The sequence below is a fragment of the Monomorium pharaonis genome, chromosome 10 (genome assembly GCF_013373865.1).
Source record: "Monomorium pharaonis isolate MP-MQ-018 chromosome 10, ASM1337386v2, whole genome shotgun sequence".
NCBI lineage: Eukaryota > Metazoa > Arthropoda > Insecta > Hymenoptera > Formicidae > Monomorium > Monomorium pharaonis.
The window spans coordinates 11,147,404-11,174,069 of NC_050476.1; the positions used below are offsets into that span (position 1 = coordinate 11,147,404).

General features: G+C 33.3%; 1 protein-coding gene across 3 annotated transcripts in view; it reads right to left on the reverse strand.

Moving 5' to 3' along the window:
* The window catches only part of LOC105839682 (protein-cysteine N-palmitoyltransferase HHAT), a 47,805-nt gene extending 23,117 nt beyond the window's left edge, over positions 1-24,688 (reverse strand). For all 3 annotated transcript variants that reach the window (XR_004964942.1, XM_036293350.1, XM_036293351.1), the window contains exons 1-2: positions 24,280-24,688; positions 24,017-24,198 (exon numbers count right to left, since the gene is read on the reverse strand). Coding sequence is in view for 2 of the 3 variants with exons in the window: in XM_036293350.1 (XP_036149243.1) it covers positions 24,017-24,198; positions 24,280-24,391 (294 nt within the window). In the remaining variant the exon portion in view is untranslated. The remainder of the gene's footprint in view (positions 1-24,016; positions 24,199-24,279) is intronic.
* Between the last annotated feature and the right edge of the window lie 1,978 nt (positions 24,689-26,666).

Sequence of the window (26,666 nt, forward strand, 5' to 3'; positions counted from 1 at the left end):
CAACGAAGCCATCTGTTTTCCCAAAATGGTTACAGTAACAAAATCTACAATATAACAAGTAGCAATAATTAGTCACAAATTCATAAAACAATTTTTAGTTGATTTTTAAAACAGAGTCTGTTTCAAAACATAATAAATACGGAAAGCAGTTTTAAATAGACTCACTTTAAATAAATCCATACTTATTAAATCATAAAAAGTATCTTTTTTCTTTAAATTAGATAATTTATTAACAACGTCGACACTATACTATTTTCTAGCTGACTTATTAATAAATCCCAGGTTCTGATAGTATAAACAGTTTCATCAAAATTTATTTGAAGCAATTCTATTAATAAAATTCCTACATTATTAAATTGCAAAATACTTTAACGTATTCGAATGTATAGAATATCACATTGGGTTCTAGAGAATTAACGATGTCATAATTATTTTGTATAAAATAATTTATTAAATATCTTATACACATTTGTACATATATATTTACATATAAAATACAAAGGAAAAGGTAATATTATGACTATTGTAGATAATATGACTACTCATACATTCTCTGTTATTAGCTAATAAATTCTAATAGTTATTTATATTACAATACACAATAGCCAATGTTACAAGACATTTTTAGTTTTGAACATTTCGAAACTTTTTTTTAAGGAAGAAGAGAAGGTAATGATACGGTCACTCATTTATATTTTAACTAATAATTCTGTTAATATTTTAAATTCAAACTTAACGATTAAATTCATCAAAATGTTGTTTATTAGATTTTAAATTCGAATTTATGAAATATTTACATTATATATTGTTACGTGCGTCGCCCGGTATACTCCGCAGCCGCGGCTCAGTTGTCCGAAAGCCGATCGATAGTATTGATTTTCCGAGACGGAGTGTTGTCAGTTGTCAAGAGCTTGACAACGCTTGTAAACTAGTTGAATCTCGGCTCCGTTCTCGTAAAGACGTGTTTGTAATCGTATTAATAAAGTCGCCTGTTTTTTTAATAGAAGTGTCTTTCATTTCCGCGGCGTGCACGCTACAATATTATTTATAAAAATGTAGCAACACTGCTTTATATAGGTTAAAGAGAAACAAAGATGGTAACATAGCCACCACAAAAATAAATGTAAAAAATTGGTTTTATTTTAAAAAGTCACAGTAGTTTGTTAGAAAATTATATAAAATAAATTGTTAAGTGAAAACAAATGATTGTTATTCATTGTTAACTAAACTTAAAATAAAAAAACCTTAATTAAGATTACAACGATTGTAACAACCGCGGAATTATTTCATCCTTGTTGTTTATCAAATATTAAAAAAGACAAATAATGCTTGCGAGCGTTGCAAACGTTAAGTAGAACGCACTCAAAATATACTGTTGCATAATTATATAAAAAAAAATATTGCATAACACATACATTTATACATAACCTCTTTCTTTTGTCAAGTATACATGTCACGTAAATTGTAGGTTACAGTCTTATTTACAGAGGAGTTTTAAAAAGATGGCGGACGGTGATGGTTGGACAGGTGTGCTCTCATAATTTGTGGTAGAAAATAGTGAAAGAGATGATGAAAGAGACGAGAGTGAGTGGAGGAGAATAAGGGGGTAAAGTGGAGATTCGGACATTGGAGAGAAGCACGGGGAGGAAGATGGAGAGGCAGGAGAGGTGTCTAAAAATTGGAGTAAGTGGCCGGCAGATGAGATAGCAGTTTTTCGGAGAAGGTGACAGCGCGCATGAGCGCAAGGAGACAAAAGAGCGGGCAGGAAGGATGAGACGGAAAGAGGCGTTAGAGATAGAGGTAGAGAGAGTGAACAGAGGAGTCGGCAAATGGCGTGGTAGGAGACAGGAGAGGGCGATATTTCGATTCATCGATCTACGAGGTGAGGGGCAATGATTGGTGGAGAGCACGGTGTAGAGAAGATTGGTGGATCGGAGAGCAGATGGATAGAAATTGGGTGATAGGAGCAGGAGGGAACCAATAAAAAGCAATGGTGGTAGCAGGTTTTGAGAACGCTTGTTTCCAAATTGCGTGGTCCGCCAACAAAAGTGTAACAGGCTAAAAGAAATAGAAGGTGAAAGAGTAAAGAATATTTGAATGGGGAAAGAAACGAGTGATGGAGAAGATATTGAAAAAGCTGAAGGAAATTAGAAGAGGAATGGAAGAGCTGAAGGAGATAAGAAGAGGAATGGAGGAACTAGCAGGGATATGGAGGAGATGGGACATAGAAAGAGAGAAAAGAAAAGATGTGAGGTTAAGTTGAAGCCAAGAGGCAGGTAAGAGGGTAGAAAGAGCACAGGGGAGACCGGCGAGAGGAGAAGAGCAAGAAAGTAAGGGGAAGAGTTAGATAGAGGAGCTGCGGAGAGAGAGAGAGAGAGAGAGAGAGAGAGAGAGAGAGAGAGAGAGAGAGAGAGGGGGGGGAGAGAGGGAGAGAGGGAAGGAGGAGGGAGGAGGGAGGGAGTGAGGGGAGGGAGGGAGGGAGGGAGGGATGGAGGGAGTGGAGGGAGTGAGGTAGTGGAGTTTTATTTCTTCTTTCTTTCTTTCTTTCTGTCTTCTTCTTGCTTTCTTTCTTGCTGTCTCTCTTCTCTTCCTCCTCGCCTCTCTCTCTTCTGTCTTTCTTCTCTTTCTCTCTTTCTCTCTTTCTCTCTTTCTCTCTTTCGTCTCTTTTCTCTCTTTCTCTCTTCTCTCTTTCTCTCTTTCTCTCTTCCTCTTCTCTCTTTCCTCTCTCGTCCTCTTTCTCTTTCTCTCTCTTTCTCTCTCTTTCTCTCTTTCTCTCTTTCTCTCTTTCTCTCTTTCTCTCTTTCGCTCTTTCTCTCTCTTCTCTCTCTCTCTCGCTCTCTCTCGTCCTCTCTCTCGCTCTCTCTCTCTCTCTCCGCTCTCTCTCTCTCTCCTCTCTCTCTCTCTCTCTCTCTCTCTCTCTCTCTCTCTCTCTCTCTCTCTATCTCTCTCTCTCTCCTCTCTCTCTCTCTCTCTCTCGCTCTCTCTCGCTCTTCTCTCGCTCTCTCTCTCGCTCTCTCTCTCTCTTCTCTCTCTCTCTCTCTCCTCCTCTCTTCTCTCTTCTAGCTCTATATATAGAGAGAGAGAGAGAGAAGCGTTTAGCGTTTATTTCCATTCTAAGGCAAGCCCTCTAAGAACGTACAAGTATAGAATATTTGTAGAGTAGTAGTTAACGGTACAAAACAACAATAATTTCTAGGCAAAAGCAAAGGCAATCAAGTATATAGTGCTAGTACGCAAGCTTGAGTAAGAGTAACATGAAAGCATAACGAGTATAGTAACAGTAAATGGTAGCTTCAAACGCAGAGATAAAATAGAGATAAAATAGCGTGGCGTAGGCGTACAAAATATAGTAAATTTGTAGAGTAATAATTAATGGTACAGAACAACTGCAAAATAAAAACAAAAGCGATTGAGTATACGACGTTAGTGCGCAGTACGTGCGTTCGCAAACTTAAGTTTAGAGTAACATGTAAAGCGAATATGAATATGAATATGAATCTCCAGTTGGCTAGGTGTTGGGAAGTGAATGAAAGAGCTTCGAACATAATAACAAGATAGCATGGAAAGAGTATGGTGGTATGTGATCGCAAGCAGAGTAGGAGGCACAAAATCATGCCTTACGCTGGGAGGACTTCTTAAGAATTGCACCAGTGGCGCGTTTGTTGGACGTAGGCTGGGCGATGGATGCAGGAGACAGCCCCGAGGCCGACGGGACGGTCGGTAGAGCGTCTGTAGATTGTGGGAATATGGGAGCGCTGGAAGAAGCTCCGGCTGGAAGCTGCACCCCGATAGACGCGGAAGGCAAAACAGAGAGCGAAGAAGCCCCGGCAAGAACGGAATTAAGATGTTCAAGATGACGTATTGTAATAGGAGGAGTATTTAACTGGCACCTCACATAGACGCGCCCGTTACGCGTCCACGCACTGTGTAGCAATCCGCCCCCGACGGCTCGCCTAGCCTCGGTGAGGATGCGACGCGTCTGAATGGTAAGCCGTTCAGTCATGTCTATGCGCGAGCCAGACAGGGAAACAGACACATCCGCCCCCTCGAGGCCCCCCCTGGCGCGCTTACAGCTAATCCATCGGTTTCGAACATCATTTGATTTAAGACGGACGACAAGTGGGCGAGGACGACCGCGCGAAGCAGAGATGCGAAAGCAAGACTGGATATCACCCGAAAATATTTCAATGGCTAGCGTTGAGGCGATTTTACCCACTAAAGCGAGGGGGTCCTCAGAAGGGAGCTCAAGCGCTCCAAATATGATCAGCTCACTGTTGAGCCTCGTTTGCTCGAGCGCCTCCAGGCGCGCCTCGAGGTGTGAACCCGCCGCGTTAAATTCAGACTGAGATGGCTCTCTCAAGAGCACAGACGCGTTCGTTTAAGTCCTGTGCGGTAACAGTGAGTGCGTCGATTTTAACGGCGAGATCCTCGAAGGACGCGGAGCACCGAGAAATGCTGAGTTCAAGCGTGGAGAGTTTGGCGTTAATTGCAGGGAGACTTTGAAGCTTTGTTTCGATATTCGAGATTTTCTGCAGCAGCAAGGACACAAGGCTCTCGCAGTTGTTATAGTCCTTCGGTGGAGACCGGGCGAGTTCGCTTAAGGCGGCAGGAGCCGACTTAGGATCCGAAGGGGGCGCGTGGTGTTTGCAAATGGGACAAGAAAATCCAGCAGCATCCTGTCCGCGTCTCACGGCGTCCGGACCCGCGATGGAGAGTAAGCAGTCAGCGTGGAATACGTGGTTGGTCTCGCAGGTACTCGTCAATGCATTAGAAGACGAGATAAACTTTTTGCAGTGACCATAAGTAAGCGTCATTTTCGGTTTGTCCAGTTTGTTCGTGAACAGCCGTGATCAAGCCCGCCTGATAGGAGTGAGGAACGGTTTGTTTTGGAAACCGAACTCACCGGAGTAGTACACGCAGTAGTCCTGTAGTGGGGGCGCAGGCAGCGAGATGAGGAGAGCACGCAGAGGTGAGATGATCGGTAGCGTAAAGCGAAATGAAGCGCGTGCGCAGAAGAGAGACGGCTGGTGGATATGGCAGAAGGCTCCAGAAAAGATTGTCGTGTCCGAAGTCAGAGAAACGCCGAGAAATGCCGAGAAATGCCAAAATATCGCTTTGCGGTCACTCACCGTGATAGAGAGGTATCAAGCAATGCGCCCTTGACCGTTAGTCTGCAAGAAAAAGGGCCCCGAAGGGCAGCGACCGGCAGTAAGAAGCTCAAAGCAGAGAGAAAGAAAAATGCGTCCGCACGTACTTACGCTATGACAGAGAGAGAGAGAGAGAGAGAGAGAAAGAGAAGCAGAGGATAAAACGGAAAGAGAGGAGAGGCAGGGAAGGAAAAAGTAGCAAGCAGCAGGAAGAGAATATTATCATATTCTCCTATATATATATATATATATATATATATATATATATATATATATACTTGGCACGAGCCACTACCGTGTCTCTTGATATATATACACTCACTCGAAAAAAAGCGGTACACCTAAAATTTGTCAAAAAGTCACTAAACTTCCAATGACGATAACTACGCGAGTAATAAAGATAGAAAGGTTTCTAAAAAAAGAAATTAAAGCTTCAAATGTCTACTTTAAGAATTGATTTAGTAAAATTTTGCGTAATAATTTTTTTCAAAATGGCGTATGACAAAGCGAGAGCATGCGAAATTGAAACATATGGGTCCGAGTTTGCGACGATCCATAGCGTGAGGCAAGTATCGCAACTTAATGGGATAAAAAGCATGCGATAGTACAGTTTTCCCTTCAAAATACTTTTTTACTTGTTTCGATACGATGATTTTTCGCTGAGATATGCGCATTTAAAGTAAAAAAACTGCCTTTTTATTCAAATGCGCATATCTCAGCGAAAAATCATCGTATCGAGACGAGTAAAAAAGCATTTTAAAGGGAAAACTCTGTACTATCGCATGCTTTTTATCCCATTAAGTTGCGATACTTGCCTCACGCCATGGATCGTCGCAAACTCGGACCAATATTTTTCAATTTCGCATGCTCTCGCTTTGTCATACGCCATTTTGAAAAAAATTATTACGCAAAATTTTACTAAATCAATTCTTAAAGTAGATATTTGAAGCTTTAATTTCTTTTTTTAGAAACCTTTCTATCTTTATTACTCGCGTAGTTATCGTCATTGGAAGTTTAGTGATTTTTTTAAAAATTTTAGGTGTACCGCTTTTTTTCGACTAAGTGTGTATATATATATATATATATACTTTCTAAATTCTATTATCATATATATAAATATATACATGTATACACAAGGTGTCCCTGAACATGTTGGTCAACGCTCGTAAAAAAGTAGAAGGGATTGAAATGAACATAAAAGTCCAATATTGTCTTGGGATAGGTCCACTAATAATCGAGATATTAGCGTATGGGATCTGCAAAAATCTAATTGATTTCTATCGTAATTGTGAACAATAAATTAAGAAAGCTTATCGTACATTCACGATAGATCTTTTCTTCCGTGTTATAGTCTCAAGCGGATCGAGTTCTTTCCTCGGTGCGCTCTCATTCGCATAATTTGAAAAATTAATACCTCGATATTGATGAACTTAACCTAAGACCTAACCAAAGACAATATTGGACTTTTATATTCATCTCAATTCCTTCTACCTTTTTACGAGCGTTGGCCAACATGTCCAGGGACACCCAGTATATACCCTATGTGTATACTTATATACAGAGTGAAATGTAACCGACCGGAAGCCATCCCGTAATAGAAAGATAGACGGGATCGAGATGAACATAAAAGCTCAATATTTTCTTGGTTAGGTCCACTAATAATCGAGATATTAATTTTTCAAATTCTGCGAATGAGAGCGCGCCGTGGGAAGAACCAAAACGTTCGAGCTGTAACGCAGCCCACTGTGTCAAGCATTGGCTGTCGGCGGCGGAGGGAAGGAAGAGAAGCGGTGCCGCTGCCTGTGCTTCGCCGTCATCGTGTCTCGCCGCACCGCGTCTACACTCGCGGCGATGTCCCTACGCACATTCGCGATTACTTAACAAAATTAGAAGTTAACAAAGATAGGACAAATTAAAACCGTAATAAACTTCTGTGATTAAGAAAGTCGAAAGAGGGAAAACGTTAGAAACTTATGGAATCTACAAATAATCTAATTTCTATCGTAATTGTGAATAAGTAAGTTAATAAAAGTTTTTCGTACATTCACGATAGATTCTTTTTTTTTCTTAAATATCTTATTTACAGTATCATACAGTTCTAACTTTGTTTCTTATTGAATTGTATCGTACTGATAAATCCTTGATGAAAACATTGATAAAAAATTACCATAAATTCACGACACTGATTCTCAAATTGATAATTTTCTTTTATAAGTGTATTATAATATTTGCCGCATCGAATTCTCTCATCGTTTCTATCGTTTTTTTTTTCCATGGAATGTTAAATTAACAAAGGTTTATCACGTTTAATAAAAAAGAATCAATCTATGATTGATTCTTCATACATTCTTTTTTCGTAAATATTTAATTGGAAAATTACAAAATGCACAATATATCCACATAATATGTTATACTCTTTGTTCATAACACGATAGAAAAATATCTCTTAATGTAACAATTTCACAATAGATTGTGCCTTCTACGATAATTATGCTTAGAGATCGATGTTCAATATTTAGTATTGTTAATACAACGAAGAGTTTTTCTTTCATAACGATAGGGAACTTGGTTTTTTTATCTTTAATTACATTATTAATTACGACAGATTTTCACTGATTGATTTAGAATATATACCAACAAAAATACGAGAATCTAATTGATTTCTCTTTCGTAATCCATTACTTCTCTGAATCAAAAAGAAAGAATTTTAAGAAGTGATATCATTGTCTATCGTTCTCTCGTTTCCTGTTTTATTAGGAAAGTATATTTTATCATTAGAATATGAAAAAATATCTAAGGAGACATCGTGTTTAATAGTTTAATAGTTAGAATCTATCGTAATTAATAATGTATTAACGATAGAAGAAACTCTAAGTTCTCTATCGTATAATTACGAAAGAAAACGCTTTGTTGTTAACCATACTGATGATAGTTGACATTAACATTAATCTCCGAGTATAATTACGGTAGAAATCGCATTGCATAATTTATCACAAAGTCGTTAAATCAGGCATGAATACTTTTCTATCATGTTACGAAAAGTGTTATATTATGGATAAATATTTCGTGCATTTCGTAATTTTCTAATAAAATACTTACGAGAATGTATAAAGAATCAATCGTGATAAACGATTCGTTAATTCACCATTGTATGAAATTGCGTTGTCAGCTGTCTACGGCTTGACAACGCCGATAAACAATGAGTTGAATCTCGGACTTGCGCTGACATTAACGTGTATTCTTTGACTCGGAATAAAGTTGTACGTTTTGAGTTAAAGAGTATCTTATTCCTTTCCGCGGCGCGCGCGTAACAGTATATATTAATTTTTGGTTGTCACTCATGAATTCAACAGGACCATACATCAACTGTGGCAACATTTTAAGCATTAATAAAAATAACACTAAAGAGAAAGGAGAAAATAGATGATAATTTAACAAAAAAGGAGAGAAGGGCAAGATGAAAAATAAAAAGAGAAGCAGATAGAGAAGAAAAAAGAAAAAAAGAGTAAATGTGAAATAAATGAGGATATGGGTGAATGGGAAAATTAAAGCATGGTACGAAATGGGGGATATGATATTTGGAGATAGGGGAAATGACTAAAGAAAGATAGATCGAGAGGTAGAAAAAGATAGAAAAAGAGCGGCAAGGGAAGGAGAAAAGAGGGAAGGGGGATAGGAGAAGGGAAAAAGGAAAGGGAGTGTATAAAATAACTTTTTGGAATAAAGCAGGGTTGGGAAATAAGAATAAGGAATTTTGGGAAGGCTTAAAAGATTTGGATGTAACAGTATTGGGTGAGACATGGATGGATAGGAAGAGATGGAAAAGGGTAAAGGACTAGGCTTCCAAAGGGATACATGTGGGAGGCACAGTAGATAAGTACAAAAAAACGAGGGAGAAAGTAAAAGGGGGAATAGTGATAGAAGTAAAAAGAAGAATATATGTCTGGGAGGTGAATAGTGGAGAGTGATAGGAGTTTATGTAAATAGAGATTTAAAGGTTAAATTACAGGCTTTGAAAGAGTGGATAGAAGGAAGAAAAGAAGAGGTAAGAATAATGATAAAAGGGGAAATTTTAACGCGAAAACAAGTAAAAAAGGGAGAAGATATATAAGAAGGGGAGGAAAAGAAGAAATCCAGGGATGTAAATGTGAATGGAAAAGAAAGAAAACTGTAGGTTTTTGGGAGAGATGAGATATGCGATTCTAAACGGGGACATGAAAGAGATGAAAAAAAAAGTGGACACATGTAAATTGGAGAGGAGGGTCAGTAATTGATTACGTAATCGAGAACCAGGAAATGCGAGAAAAGGTAAATAGAATAGTAGTAAAGGATAGAGTAGACTCTAATCATCAATCAGTGTCAGTTTGGATAAAAGGGGAGAGAGAAGTAAAGCAGAGGTCCAAAGAGAAGGGGAGAAAGAATACAGTGGTCAAAAGAAAAAAAGTTTGTGAAAAAAATTGGGGTAGAAAAAATAAGGAGGAGGGAGATAGAGGAAAATTGGGGGAAATTGAAAGTAAAGATAGAAGAAACTTTGTGAAACATGGAAAAAATAATAGTTGTTGGAGAGAAGGATGATGGGACAAAAAATGTAGAGGGAGCAAGGAGAAAGTAAGAAGTTGAAAAAGTAGAGAAAAAAGGCGGAGAGGAGGAGAGTTATAGGGAGAAAGGAAGGTATAAAAAATTACGTGATGGGGAAAGGGAGAAAAAAGGGAGGAATGGGAAAAATAGGTAAGGAGTGCAAGGACGGAGGGACAGGTGTGAAAAATAATGAATAAAAGGAGAAAAAGAAAAAGGGTTAAAAAATTGATACATATGTAGGAGTGGAATAGTTATTTTAAGAAACTGGTTTAGGAGGGATAAAAAGGAAAATAGGAGCGAAAAGGAGAAGAAAAAGAGGAGAGGATGGCGAAGAAAAAATAGACAAAAAGGAGATAAAGTTGGTAGTAAAAAAAATTAAAAAATGGGAAGGCGTCGGGAGAAGACGGAATAGCGAACAAAGTGTGGAAGTATGGTGGTGAAGAGATGGAAAGTAGCTTATTTGAAAGATTTGTAATAAAGAAGTAGAAAGGCGGCCGGAGGGAGTGGAAAGAAAGGGTAGTGCTTCCGATAGTGAAGAAGGGAGATAGCGCAAGAGTAGAGGATTATAGAAAAGTGACATTGACGCAGACAACATATAAGGTACACGGCGGTCCTGGCGGAAAGGATGAGAGAAGAGATTGAAGAAAAGGATATTTTACCACCGAGTTAAGCAAGGTTTAGAAAAGGTTGGGGTATGACAAACAATATATATGTTATGAATTATTTGATCAACAGGCAAATAGAAAAAAGAGGTGGAGGAAGATCAGAGACTCGAAGACAATAGGTGGTATAAGAGAGTGAAAGAGAAGTGTATTCCAGAATATCTAAAAATAAACTGGGAAAAGAGAAAGTGGCAGAGGGTAGCAAGGTATAGGTTGGGGGTGGAATAAGGGGGGGAAGTATTGGGAGGATGAGGTGGGGATAAGTTGCAGATTATGTGAGTGGAGCGATGAGACATAGGAGCATGTAGTGGGAGAAACGTACAGACTGGGGGATAAAAAAAAGATTGGCAAGAGATGATAGAGGAGATTTTAGGAGAGAAGGGAGAGGAAGAACGGTGATTAGAAAGACTGAACAACTTGAAAAAGAAAAAGAGGAGAGAGAGAGACGGGGGTAAGTAAGGGGGAGGTAGCGAAGATAAATGAGTGAATAAGACAGAGCGGCGGAACCGGAGGTTCATGCATGAATGAGAGAATAAACGAAAGTGAATGGTATGAATGCAATCTCTCTCTCTCTCAATATTTCGCGGCGTTGGTTAAAGCTGTAAAATTTAGCATGTAAGTTAATTTGGTTATAAGCGAAGCAAGAGTCCACCTGTGCAAGAAAATTGGCGAATAAAGATTATTCTTATTATTACCATTTATTTTTATTACAATTATAAATTTTTATGTTACTAAATATTTATTATAAATTATATAAATATTAGTTTAAAATAATAAAATTTAATTGATATTGATGTTCATAATAAAGATGATGATGCTGATGATGATGATGATAATAATAATAATAATAATGATAATAATTAATATTAATATTGTTAATGTTATAATATTTGAGTTAAATTACAATTGTGCAATTAAGTTATAATATTATTTATGCAAAATTACATCCATTTTTTGTGAAAAATTTTTATTCACGGAATATTTTTACAATATATATTTATTTCACAATTAAAAAGAAATCTTTAATTATTTAAATTAATTATGTTCTATCATTACTGTGTTTTTAATTTGTAAGTGGTTGTTTATTATAGTATAACATTACTATTTGTTAAAATAAAAAATATATCTTATTTTTTTATTTATAATAAATAACATTATATTATTATATTAAAATGCTAAGACGTAAGATAAAACGTAGTTTAGAATAGAATTTCAACGACGACGTCATAAAAAAACAAGCAGAGTATCAACGTCGCTGTAAAAGCTAGCTGTATCTCTAATAATAATTTTTCAGAAATAATAGAACAAAATATATATACTTTGTTAAAACAAAAACATACAGAGAAACAATCTCGCTATCGATCACAAATAAAAAATTAACCTTGTTTAAACAATAATAATATAATGTTAAGTAACGAAGCAAGTAAATATTATATTAAACCTATGGATGTAATTGTATTCATTGTAATGCAAAGCATTTTACTCAAGCTAAAAGAGTGTCTAATAAAGGAAATTCGTTTCATGATTACTGTAATCACGGTGCAGTATATTTGGAACAATTACCTAAACTTCCACATTTTCATAATTTGTATAATGGCAAACATGCAAAATCTAATAGATTCTTTCAATATATTCGTAGTTATAATAGTACATCTTCGTTTACATTGTTTAAAGCTATTGGAATTAATTTTCAAGAAAGACGATCTAGCCTTTCTTGCTTCAAAATACAAAGGCAAATTTATTACCAAATTAATACAGCATTGTATGCTGCACAAAATAAAAATTCAACTTACGGCCAGCTTTTTATTGTGGATTCAAATAAAGCAATTGATCATCGTCTTAATCAGAATTCACACTTATGGCGAATTCGACAGCTTGCACTAGTGCGCACTGAGTGCGAACTTTTTTGATGCCACACATTCGGACAGAGTCTTCTGCCCCAGTGCTAATAAATCCTCACATTCGGTCAGATTGTACTGTTACCGTGCAAATTCTATGTTGTGTTCGCCGAATAAAAACTGCACTGCTGTAGCGCTAAATTTATATTCAGACAAACGAAATGAACTGAATGAGGGCAAACTTTATTGTACTGAAATTTTTGACAGTGCGGTTTGATGGCACTGAGTATTACAACCATAAAATGGATCAAAATAAAGTATTCCTAATAGAATTATTAAAAACGAGTAGTAGCGATGAAGAAATTGAAAATTTGATTTTAAGTCATATAAAGGAGGAAAGACCAAAAATAAAAAATTATGTGGATATAATAAGTAAATATTCCGACAAAGAAGTATGTATAATTTTACTTGATAATAACTGTTTTTATAAAATATGTATATTGCAAAAAATGTTCATATAAATGATCACACACGCATGAGCGGCATAAGTTCAGTGCTGCTTTATTCCAGTGCTGCCCTAATTCAATGCTGCACTGAGATTGGTCGCATTTATCGATGCTCATTCTGCACTGGCACTGTGTTGGGGCAGAACTGACACAGAGTCAGTGCCTGTCTGCCAAATTCGCTATTAGATTTTCAAATAGTACAAGATTTAAAATACATAATAAGAAAACGTAATATAGTTGCTCAATCTTACCAAATAATGGGCAAAGAATTAGAAAATCAACGACAGTTAGAAATGGAATTAAGTAAATCATTACCAGAATTACAATTATTATTTACTTTAAAACCTGGAATACATCGACGTCGTTGTAATGCCCAAAGAACAAATAAGTTTACTGCTGTTTTTTCTACAACTGCTGATGGAGAAATTCCACTAGTATTATAATATATAAGAAAACCAAAACCTTGCAAAAAGTTAATACTATGAATCCAAATTGAACCATGGATTTATCCATTATTTTATCCATATGAGACTCAAGGTTGGCAGCGTAATTTAACCCTCTGCCTACACACCTTATTTTTCTCCCGATTCCTACACACAGGAGTTACGCTAACCCCAAAATTTCGTTGAATTATATCTCCAAATGTATTTAATCAATTTTAACTTCTTTTTTTTTAATCAAAAGGAAAAAATCTCAGAATTATAATGGTCGTAGCTGAAAAGTCGAAGAAATTAAAAGAAAAAAGATTTTTTGGAAAGAATGAAAAAGGAACGAAAAATTTTTGTAAAAATTTGCCTTTTTTCAAACGCCCGTATTTATTAGAAAAAAATAGAAAAAGTAATTAAAATAGTGATCAATGGAAAGGGGAAAAATTGCGAAAAAGGTGCGTATTTCTTGGTGTGCAAATGAGTGGTGGGCAAATGAACGGTGTGCAAGTGAATGGTGTGCAAGTGAGCGGTGTGCAAATGAATGGTGTGCAACTTTTACGTGTCCAAGTGAACGGTGGACATTTTTTCGTGTGCAAATATCCGGTGGTCAAATTTTACATGTGCATAAAACTGGCGTACATTTTTAATAAAATTTCTTTTGTGTCCAAATGCAGAGTGTGCAAATGCACCGTGGTCATTTGAAGCGTGCGAAAGATATCGTATCCAAAAGTACCGTGTCCAAATGCACCGTATCCATTTGAACCGTGTCCAAGTGCACCGCTCTTATCCGATATGGCGGCAAAAAAATTTCAAAATCTCAAATTCGCTGAAAATCACTCTATGGGGATTTTTTGGTTTCCCTGATTACGAATCTGCCATCAAAATATTCAAAGAATGATGAAGGATCCAATGTGGCTGCAAAAAATTTTTTTAATCTCTCAAATTCGCTGAAAATCACTTTATGAGAAGGGGATTGGGTCGCTGATTACGAGTATAATCTACATCATAAAGAGAATGTATCGAAGTAGATGGATTCAGAGATACAAGTCAGATAATTTTTTTAAATTAATGAAATTGGAGTGATTTTTACCATTTCATTCATGACAGTAAATTCACCGTTAACAAATCGATAATTCTGATGGTAAATTCGTAACCAGCGACCCCCAAAAAACCCCATAAAGTGATTTTCAGCAAATTCGAAAGATTTCAAAAATTTTTTGCCACCATATTGGATCCTCTATGTTAACTGCAAATATTTTGATGGCAGATTCGTAATCAGAGACCAAGAAATCCTTATGGATTAATTTTCAGCAAATTTGAGAAATTATGAAAACTTTTTGCTGTCATATTGAAAACGCTATCTTTAGTTCGAATAACCCCTGAAAAACCCCCATAGATTGATTTTCACAAAATTTAAGAAATCAAAACCTTTTGTCACTATATTGGATCCACTATCTTGAGTTCAAATATTTTGATGTCAAATTCGTAATCAGCAACTCCAAAAACCCTCATATAGTAATTTTCAGTAAATTTAATTAACTTCAAACATTTTTGACCGCCATATTAGATCCGCTATCTTAAATTTGACATGTCTAATAACAGAATCGCAATCAGCAATCCAAAAAACCTTTAAAAACCAATTTGATAAAGCAATTGAAAGAAATATTTACAATTAAAGGTTTCATAGATTTTTCCTTCTTCTGTCATATTGAATGTCATCTTGAATTGAAATATACTCACACATACATTTAAAAGTTCATGGACCATGGATGCAAGATTTTCACTTCTCAAAGATATTTCCATCCGTTTTCTACGTGTAAATATTAATTAAAAAAAAAATTTCAGTAAAAAAATGAACTTTTTTGCAAATAAATTATCATAACTTGTTCAGATTGCATTTTTTAGAAGTTCTGACAACGGACATTAAAAGTTTAGAAAATTTTACATAAGAAAAAGTTGGTTAAAAAATTTTTGAGGACTAGATTCATAATATAAAATACTGCTAAAAAGTCACAAAAAACTGTTCACTTGAGACTTAATGGGTTAAAAGAACTACGAGTTTTACTGATTTAAAAACTGTAAATAAAGAAACTTATCAAACATTTTCAGAAACATGTTTAGCTTTAGACTTGATTAAAGATGATAAATAGATACGAGCTATAAATAAAACTGTAGGATGGATGATGCCATGACAACTTCGTAAATTATTTGTGCGTGTTTTATTACGTTGTCAACCATTACATCCCGAAGAACTCTGGAACAATTTTAAAGTAGCAATGTCAGAAGATTATGTCCGACATTTCGGAATATTACAAGAACAAAAAAAGCCTATAAACAAATTAGTGCTATGCTTGTAGTAGAAGGAAAAAATTTTGCAGATTTTCCACAAAGAAAACAATTAATTGTAAATAACAAAGAGGAAGATTATGTGACACTAAAACAAGCTATGAGAATTGGCTCTACACAATATAATCAATTAAATAAACAACAAAAAACTGATTTAAGGGGATGCTGGACTGCCTCTCAAACTTGATTGGAGTCGGTAATGTAGTCATTTATGCACATCATTAATAAGATTTTGTATATATTGCTTTTATAGTTTTGGAAATTTTTTTCCAGAATTAAAGTACACATATATTAATATCAATTAAAATATCACATATATTAATATCAGAATTAAAGTACACATATATTAATATCAATCTGTAAATTAGATTTTATAATCCAGCCAAATTAGATTTGACTCTGCGTAAAGCACAATTAATGTGTGTAGACAGGCGTTAAGATAAGTACGTTTGCCACTCGCAAAAAGCTGGGGGTTATTGCAAAATTACGGGTTAAAGTGAGGAAAAAGTAGTTTTTTGCTTGCGCTTCGTAAATTTCAAATAAAAGTTGTAGGTATTAAGTAGATCTACAATAATAAATTTGATTCATTAAAATCGGTCGATTAATTTGATTGTAAAATAGAAAAAAACCATGAGAAATTGCCATTTCTTAAATTGTTTATAATTTTTTTTTAAATTAACTCAAGCATTTAAAATTGTAGGAAAATATAGCTTTTATGACGATAAAAAAGTGCACCAAATTTTCAAAATATTAACAACTTTTCGAGTAATGTCTATTGTTTATCCAAAACGCGCTCCACTAAAATTTAATTTCGACATTTTTGAGACCATGCACAAACCAAAGTTTTTTCTCTTCTTAAAAAGTTGCAGTATCATATATCGGTATTGCGAAATGTGTACAATGCAAATTAACCCTCGGAGAACACATAGGGTCAATTTGATCCTTACCTCAAATTTGATTGTAAATATCTTGAAAGCATTTTGAAAATTGGCGGGCCTGAGGTCTTCTACCTGTAGTTTGGGGTACTAACTATATGTTAAGATGTTTCCTTTGTGACAGCGCGACACCTAATAGGTGTTGGGCATTATTCGAAGTCGGTGTAGGGTCATTCTGACCCTGTTGTGTACTAAGCGTCGGTTTTTCAATAATGAGCACGATGGCATATAATTTGCGGCCACGTATTTAGAATGCCTTAGTACGTGTCAAGCAAGAATATTTCGATAGCAGCAGTTCTTCTGAGGTGAATAACGTGTCAGTACAGTCAAACGCTAACACGTCGTATTCAGATTATAGTGCAGCCGTCGCCGACCATAAATAAGTTAACTTTTATCACAAGTATTACTTTTATTGCAAGGGATGTGTACGTTTTATATTTTTTTCGTACATGGTCTCAAAAATGTAGAAATTAAATTTTAGTAGAGCGCGTTTTAGATAAACAATAGACATTACTCGAAAAGTTATTAATATTTTGAAAATTTGGTGCACTTTTTTATCGTCATAAAAGCTATATTTTCCTACAATTTTAAATGCTTGAGTTAATTTTTAAAAAAGTTATAAACAATTTAAGAATGGCAATTTCTCATGGTTTTTTCTACTTTACAACCAAATTAATCGACTAATTTTAACCAAATAATAAACCAAATTTATTATTGTAGATCTACTTAATACTACAACTTTTATTTGAAACTTTTTTCGATTCCGTTTAGTTTACGAAGTGCAAGCAAAAAAACTACATTTTTCTCACTTCAATTCGTAATTTTGCAATAATTCTCAGCTTTTTGCGAGTGGCAAACGTACCTATCTTAATCTACATACGTTAATTGTACTTTACGCAGGGTTAAACCTGGGTTCAAATCAATTTTTCCCTCAAAAATATTAATTCTAGACTATTATATCAAGAAAGAAAAAATTTTTCATATTATTCTGCTTATCGACTTCTTCCGAATCCACACTCCTACATAAAATTTTCAAATTATTCTCTTATATCAAAGCAATTAAAAGTGTAATACTATCAAATAGGAATAAAGACATAGCTAAAGTAAATAAAGTTGTCAAATTATTAAGTATTACAGAAAAACGAAATTATACAAGTGTAGATAGTGCTGTAAACTGTGGTGATAATGGAGATATCGACGAATCTTTACTACCAAAATATTTAAATAGTTTATAGTCCAGCATCTCTTCCACCGCATGAATTGCATTTAAAACCAAATTGTATCATAATGTTAATAGGTAATTTGAGTATCAATGAAGAACTCTGCAATGGTACTAGATTAATGATTATAGAACTTGCAAATCATTTATTAAAATGCAAAGTTTTAACGCGTGACAAAGCAAAAGAAACTGTTTTCTTAAATCGTATAACATTATATTGCAAAAATGTATATCCTTTTATCTTTAAAAAAAGACAATTTCTGATTGAAATAACATTTGCTATGACAATTAATAAATCACAAGGACAAACGTTTGATAAAATAGGAATAGATCTGTGCAAAAATGTTTTTAATCATGGACAATTTTGTGCTGCTTTTTTACGAGTTTGTTTTTGGCAAGCGTTAAAAGTTTATTTAGAAAAACAAGATAACAGAAATGTTAAAAATTATGTATATAAAGAAATATATTTATTATGTACATTTCAGAAAAGTATAAAATATATCAAATAAAAAATATATAATAAAATTTAAAAAGTATAAAAAGTAAAAAAAAAGATTCTTATCAATTATATTATTTAAAAATCTTATCAATATCTTTTTTTAATAATAGTTTTAAAAATAGTGTGGAATGAAATAAACAGAAGTAAATAAATAAAAAATTATAACACAGATGGAAAGGTTATTGGTTCGGGACTAGAAATACAATTTTCAAATTTCCACATAGTCATGGTTATAGAAGAGATGAAAAATTAAGAGTAAAAACAATCATGTACTGAATACTAATTCTTTAATATGACTGATCTTTGCCTTTACTTCTATCTTCTGCACAGCTGCAGCTATGTAACAGAAAACCAAAAACTGCAATTATGTTTGGGACTTTTTCATTACCACACAAACTTAAAAAAAAGATTGAGATCTAAGCTAGAACTTTCAGGAATGGATCAATCTTCAAACAACAACGTAAAAGCAAAATAGGATGGTGTATCAACTTTATTACAAACAAAAAAAATTTTATTTTTTGTGAAGGCCAGGAAAAAAAACAGGTTTCTTCCACATACTTGATAAGACAAGTTTCAACGAAATAGTTCTAAACAAGAAAACACTCTGGAAACAACACATTATGATTTCCAGAGTATTCTTGAAAATACTAGAGCAAAAACACCCAACGGGGTTTTAGTCGTTAAGAGTCCGGCATAACCTTCACCCCCATGTGAGAATCTGAAGTTATACATGAAAATTTCCTCTTCCCTCCCCGATAAAAAAAAGTTAATTAGATAAAAAATTAATAAATAGGTAATAAACAGATAGATAGAAAATAGACAGATAAAAAATAATTAAACAAATGAAATAAGTAGAAATATATATATATATATATATATCTGTTTATCTTTTTTATACATACATGACATTATTTCATTTCATATATATATATATATATATTTATATCCACATATATATATTGTTGCTCCATTGTGAACACAAACCTCAGAAGAGGAAATCAATGTATCGATAGCCAATATTAACTAACGGTCGTAATTTTCGCTAAGAAAATAAAGTTGTTTTTGTTGTTAGATTTTGTTCTCAAGCTGTCAAGCAGAGAGAATTTGTGTATTCTAGATAAATTCCGTTCTTTTAAACTTTGAAATTTAAAGTAACGTTCTGTCTTATTTCGCGCATGGCCTACTTGAGGGTGCTCGAGCAAGTGTTGTGCGTGCAGCAAAAAATGCAACAACATATATTTATTTATTTTATATATACGTACAAATTATATATATATTATTTATGTAATATATACATATGTATGTGTTATATATATATATATATATATATATATATATATCACATAATATATAAATACTAGCTTTTTCGTCCGCGCTTCGCATGGACTCAAAAGCTCTTACTTCATGCACATATATAAGTACTGCGTCTGTTTGTCCGCGGTACTTACATAACACTGAAATGTAAGCCTAATCATTTCTATGTCCATCCATTTGATTTTGGTATTCAAATTTTACATTTTTTGATCAAAAATACACGCCCGTGTGAGTAGTTCGCGGAAATACAAATTAACAAACATACGTACTTATCGTATAATACAAAATTATTAGTGGTGCCGTGTACTCAAGCGTGATTTTGTCCTACACATGTTTTTACCAAACTTTTTATAATGAAGACCATGTTATGTAACCCCCTCTATAATGAAAATCCAATTCAATGGATCCATATACATGTTGTTTCATTTAAGGACCTACATTTCTTAAAGTTACGCCATTAATTTATGAAACACCCTCCTGTATATGGAAAATCCAAACCCATAGCTACCATCCTCAAAAAATTTGGAACTAAACGATACCATTTGCAAATGGTTCGGGCCACACATGACGGTGTAGTTCGCGGTCATACAGAAAAACGCATATCTGTTACTAATCTATATATAGAAAATTTTGGAAAAACCTGTTTTTTGTAAAAAAAAAACCCTAATTTTAATCCGAAATTTAAAACGAGACCTATTGCATGAAGATCGGACATTAAATGATGAAAATTATCGCGGACATACAGACATACAGACAACTGAACTTATACACATAAATTTTTGAAAATCCTGTATATGTAAAGAACACCTTTTTACATTATTTATTTATTTATTTATTTCCGTATACAAGTCGTTTTATAAATGTTTGACGTAATTTTAAGAAATATAAGTCCTTAAATAAAACACCTAGTATAGGGAAAATCCAATCCCATGGCAGCCTTACTCATTAAATTTGGAATAAAATGAGACCATTTGCAAGAGATTCGGGCTACAAATGACGATGTTGTTCGCGGTTATACAGACAAACGCTTATCCGTTATTAATCAATACATAGATAATTTTTAAAAAACCCTGTATTTCGAAAAACCAAACCCATAGCAGCAATCTTCGTAAAATTTGGAATAAAATAAGATCTTTTGCATTAGAATCGGACCACAAATGACGGAGTAGTTCGCGGGCATACAGATTTCAATCATTCATAACGTATATTTTGGCCTATCATTTTTGAAAAACCCTGTTTTTGAAAAATTCGAGTCCATAGTAGCCATCCCCCCGGAAAAAATGCTAAATTTTGAAACCAGTTATAAGAGGATCAGACCACAAATGACGGAGGAGTTCGCGGGAATATAAACTTTAGTCAAAGAAATGTATATTTTTGCCCATCATTTTTTAAACAACCTGTTTTTGAAAAATTCGAGCCCATGGTAGCAATCTCCGGAAATTTGCTATATTTTGATATCAGTGGCATTAAGATCGGACCACAAATGACGAAGCAGTCCAAGGAGTTACGGACATACACACATCGCGACTTATATACATAGATATATATTATATACATAAGAATTTCTAGAAGTCGTTCACTTTAATAAAATTTTTGCTAATTTATTTAAATAAATACCTTAAGCTATTTAGCTAGGCAAGATTCAAAATATAGTGTAAAAATATATAAACATTAGGTTGAGTTATTAATTTAATAGATAAAGCTCTTAAATGCTATGTCTTCTATTTTACATCCTATAATTTTTATTCTCTTACAGTTTGTCTCATCAACATATATTATGCTATTCTAATTTTGTTTAAAATCGGATTATAAAAAAAATAAAAAAATATATAAATGAAACAGTTTTAAGACCAAAATAATGATATTCATATATGATTTAATATTATCAATAATATATTATTTAACCCTTCGAGGTCACACTGGGTGGTTACCACCCATCGCTTAAATTCAACACATTATATCTTTCCGATTTAAAAAAAAATGATACTAGTAATGCCATTTAATAGTAATTCAAGGTTTCATCTATGCTCTTGTACCATTCTGTAACTGAAAATCGCGTTGGTTTGTTTTTGGCAGTCATCCAAAGACAAGGTAGGGTGGTAGCCACCCCATGTGTGATCTCCGTGTAAGTTTTTTGTTTTTTAGTGGTTCGAATTTTTGTTTTTTGTGGTCTAAAAAGTGTAAAAGTATGATATAATAGATTCTTATGCCTAGAATTTTTTTAAAAATCTTTATGTTAATTTATTCTTCGAAAATATGCAGCATAATGGCCTATAATTTACGGCAGTGACTGATGTAAGATATTTTACAAAATGATGGACGTAATGATTTCAACGATGTTAATTCGGATGTCGAGGAATCATCCAAAAATCACATCCAAAGAATTATATTCAAGCGATTGAGAGCAATCTGTGAACGAAATGGACAGTGATCTTAAAATGTAACGTTAGATCAACGCATTCTAACATTGCGTGCACATGATAGACCACAATCTATTTTGCAAGGGAAAAATGGTTTCGCGTAGCATACAAAAAAGTGACGCTCAAGTAAATCCTATCCTAACATGACTTACTTATAAAAATACCTGTTTTTCAGTATACTAAAATACTCTATGTTCAGTATGCAAAATAAATACTGTTTTTGAAAAAATGGTCAGACATTTTTTTTCCTTGAAGTACAAGATTTGAACAATAAAAGTTTAAATTTTTTGTTAAAAATATAAAAAATTAAAAAACTTGATTTATTTTGTAAAAACTTTTTTTTGAATATTGGAAGATTCAAGAATTTTTTAGGTACTAACGTTTTTAAATTTTTGCTTAAATAATATCAGAATACATTTTCCAAACAATCAAGTTTATCCATGAATTTTTTGTTACTATATCTTTGATAATTTCATAAATACAGCACGTTAAAAATGACGATGGGTGGTAACCACTCAGTGTGACCTCGACGTTAAAAAAAAAGTGTGACCTTGCAGGGTTAAACAAAATACAACAATATAAAAAATGTATAAAATAAAACCACGTAAATTTTATTCCTGCTTTTAAAGAATGTATTTAGCATATTTTATATTGAAAAAATAATAAATGTATGAACCATGAAACTTTTCATTACTATAATTCTTATAACTCTATGATTATTTAAACAAATCAATAAATAAATTAATTTAAATAAATCAAGTTTTTATTAGTATTATTGAAATGCAATATTTAATTTCCAAGGCATTAAGGTTTTGTTTTAGAAGATCCATATTGGTGTCAGTGACTTTTCTATAAGTCTTTTTTTCTAGAAATTTTCCTATAAATTCTGATATATTTTAAGATTTATTTTATAATTTCTGGAAAAAAAACTGAAAAAAAATCTTTAAAAGTGTATAGAAAAATTTTTCAAAAATCTTTACAAAGGATTATAAAGACTTGTTCTTGCTTTGTCAAAAAAAATAAAATTAACATTTTTTCTTATAATTTCTAGGATCAGAGCATTCAAAAATGGTTAAAATTGCGTTATATGAAAAGTATAAAATATCTGACAAAAACATTAAATTTAATAGTAAAATGAGTCCAAGAGTTTTTTTCACTAAAGTAACAACTATACAAATAGTTTTTAGAGTGTTAAAGTACATGTAAGTAAGTCATTACAAAACAACTATACAAATAGTTTCTAGAGTGTTAAAGTACATGTAAGTAAGTCATTACAAAATTTTTTTATATTTATATAAAAGTCACAAATTAACTTTAACACAAATGACTCAATTTCCACGCAATCAAAAAAAAAGTTAGGTTTTCAAAAGACCTTACCAGGTCTTGCATTGTTATGAAGTTTTGAAAAGATCTTTTAGCAACCAAAGATATGTTGTGCAGTATTTTGAAATATTATTTCAAATATGTGTGGACATGTTTGCAAGACATCTTTTAAAAATCTATAATATCTTATGTGGCAAATACTTTTAAAATGTCTATTTAAGAAATTATTTAAATATCTTTTAAAAATATATTGAAAACATCTTTTAGATACTAATAAGATCTTGATTTTTTAGATTGTATATGTTTATAAATGTGTATATATGAATAATTAACTCTATAAGATCAATATTCCAGCTTGTTTCAGCTATTTTCAAGATATAATTATAATAGAATATAGATACCTCTCGCTTTCTGAAAGTCAAATAAGTCATGAGTTTTTCTTCTCAGAAAGAATAGTAAAATTATAAAGTTAAAATATAATCAATTATATGTTATCTGTGTTTAGTCTTGAAGTAAAAAAATACAGTCTAGTTTTTGAAATGTTGATAATGTAAGTCTGGTAACTAATTTTATAATTAAAATAATTACAGGTTGATCAAACTTCATGATAAACTTATTTCAACCAAACATACCTTCATCCTTCTAAATAAATAGACAGATAGTAGGTATTTGTTGTGTAAAACTTCTCAATAAATTAAAACAATTGGCTCTAAGTTTATTTAATTTAGTTAAAAAGAAATAATCTACCCAACCCTGATGTTACTTATACAACTACATAGGTTATAAACAGTCTTATCATACCATACTGTTACTATTGACTTTAATAAATTGGCTGAAAAAATGTTGTATAAAAGCCCAAGGTACCAATCTGTTCACAAACGTAAGCCATACGAGCCATTCTTGATCAGAAACATCTTGTTTCTTTCCAATCCAAACCCATCCCGATTTAAAATCGCCGTATGCATCGTAATAGTCACTGAAATCTAAAAATATAAATTAAGTATAATTATAATCATTAATCATATAATAATTCTCTCATTCTCTTTTTTTCTTTGGATTCTTACAATTGTTTGCCAAATAAAATTGATATATTGAATAAATAATGGCACTTGACCACGCAAAAAAATAGAAATAACTTTCATAATAGCTTATAGTGCCTGAATTATTATTTTTCATTGTTAAATTAAATTAAACTTGGCGCTTTAACAACTTTCAATAGACAAAAAAAAGAAAAACGAGAAATGTCAACAGCAATATGCAATTGCTACGTTCGGAAAACACAACCGTTGCACAATAGTAATTTGCTAATATAATTGGTCTAAATTTAAAAATCTAACAGTAAGGACCAATAATCACTGTTCTCCGATAACTTGTGTTTTCTGAACGTAACCAATGTCATAAATTTATATCAATTTATACAATGGAGCCGGTATATTCGACCACAGACTTCAATCGCTAGACTGCTAACTCACACGCCAAATACAGCTGTGTTCCAAAATATGTCTCCAAGGGTGCGTTTTCAAATTCGCAACGGATGAACTGGAGTGTCATTCTATCTTTGTTCAACTTTCCGTAAGTAACAAAGATAGAATGACATTCTGGTGTATCTGGCAGCATCCGTTGCGAATTTAAGAACGCACTTCTCGTATAAAGCCGGATCTACAATAGGTGTAGTAAGCCTTGTGCCATAAGAAATTGACCAATTATAATTGAATGTGTGAAGAATAATTGAATATAATTGGTTAACTCCTTATGGCTTAAGATAGCTTTCACTGGTGCTGGGAGAAAAAGTTAAGTTGGTAGTATTGAGAATTTCCAACGCTGCGTTTGTTTTCTCTCAGCTGGGAGCTGGGAGTAGTTAGACACCAATCAAATGGGTGCATTTAGTGCAAATAGCAATGAAATATTATGTCAGGCGCGATAACATATGCATATGTTTTATATAACCAAAATTTATCAGTCAATTCAAGGTAATGTTTTTTTCTTTGTTTAATAATACTTAAATATAAAATAAAGTTTAACATTTATATTAATAAATAAAAAGCAAAGAATAAAAGAAACATTAAATTTTATTAATATTTTTTATTAAAATGTATAGTTGCCGTCTATGGCTTAGTTTACATCGTGCATTTAATACGCGTATCAGGTACCATATTCGTATCAAATTCGTACTAAATATTTAGTACGCACGATGTAAACGCTGCCGGATCAATTTGGTACGAGCGTATCAAGTAGGAGTATCGTACTAAACTGATACGCGTACCAACCCAGACAGCACCAGATATCGTACGAATATTATACTCTCATACGTAATGTACTGTGATCATACCGAATATACGTAAAACATTCATATAACGTCTCAATAGAATGTCATTTTGATATATCCTCAAGATAAACTTAGAATATAGCGACTGAACTTCGCAACTCCTACTGAATATACTGAGATTATATCTAATATACTCAAAACATCCGTAAAATATCCTATGATATATCTCATGTATATCTATCACATATTTCCAAAATATCCGCGTAATATCGAAAGTGAATCATGTCAACGCTATCTATGATCTGTAACGTTACGCATTTTCGTCTGCCGTGTGATGCAGACACGTGGTGAAGTGTAGGGTGTGAACGTGCGAACACGAACTCACGGACAACGTGGTTTTCTCAGGAATTACGCCCAGATAACTCTGGTATGTACATAAGATATAATATTGTAACGTAAACTATAATAATATATATATATTGTATATATACATATATTATTTAGGTTATAACCTACAATTATCTGAGCATAATTTCCCAAAGCACCCCAGCGTATTCAACAGATATTACGCTTCATTTTTTGCGATAGCTTCCTGATGTGCGAAATGATTAATTCCTCTTCTTATTTCTTCTTGCTAATTCTGTATGTTTAATTCCTTGTTCCTTATTCCTCTCATTATGCATGAGCCCATATAATGTGAACATACTGTAGACATATTGTGAATATACTGAAGATATACTTTAGACATACGTATAACATTCTTAAGATATATTCGGTATATTCTCATAAACTGCCAGCGAAATTCTATGGGATAAGGCAACGCGGACATAATACGTTATGAGTATATACTCGCCATATCACAGACGTATCTCTAATATTATACGAATATTGCAATATACTTTCGCAATATCCTATTATCGTTCTCATAATCTACATGTGCTGTCTGGGAAGTGATACAAATGTCGATGTAAACGCATAAAACGCATTTTAGAGAGAATTTGGCAATTGAGCATAACCTCAGTGCTAAAATCTAAAAACCGGTGTGAAAATGTCTTAGTAGGAGACATCAACATGAATTAAATTTGTATTATATTTTTCACAGTACATGCTTAGTACATTCGATGTAAACGCGCCCGTACTAAGGCTTTGGTGCGCACCAAACTTAATACGCGTACTAAGGTTTTG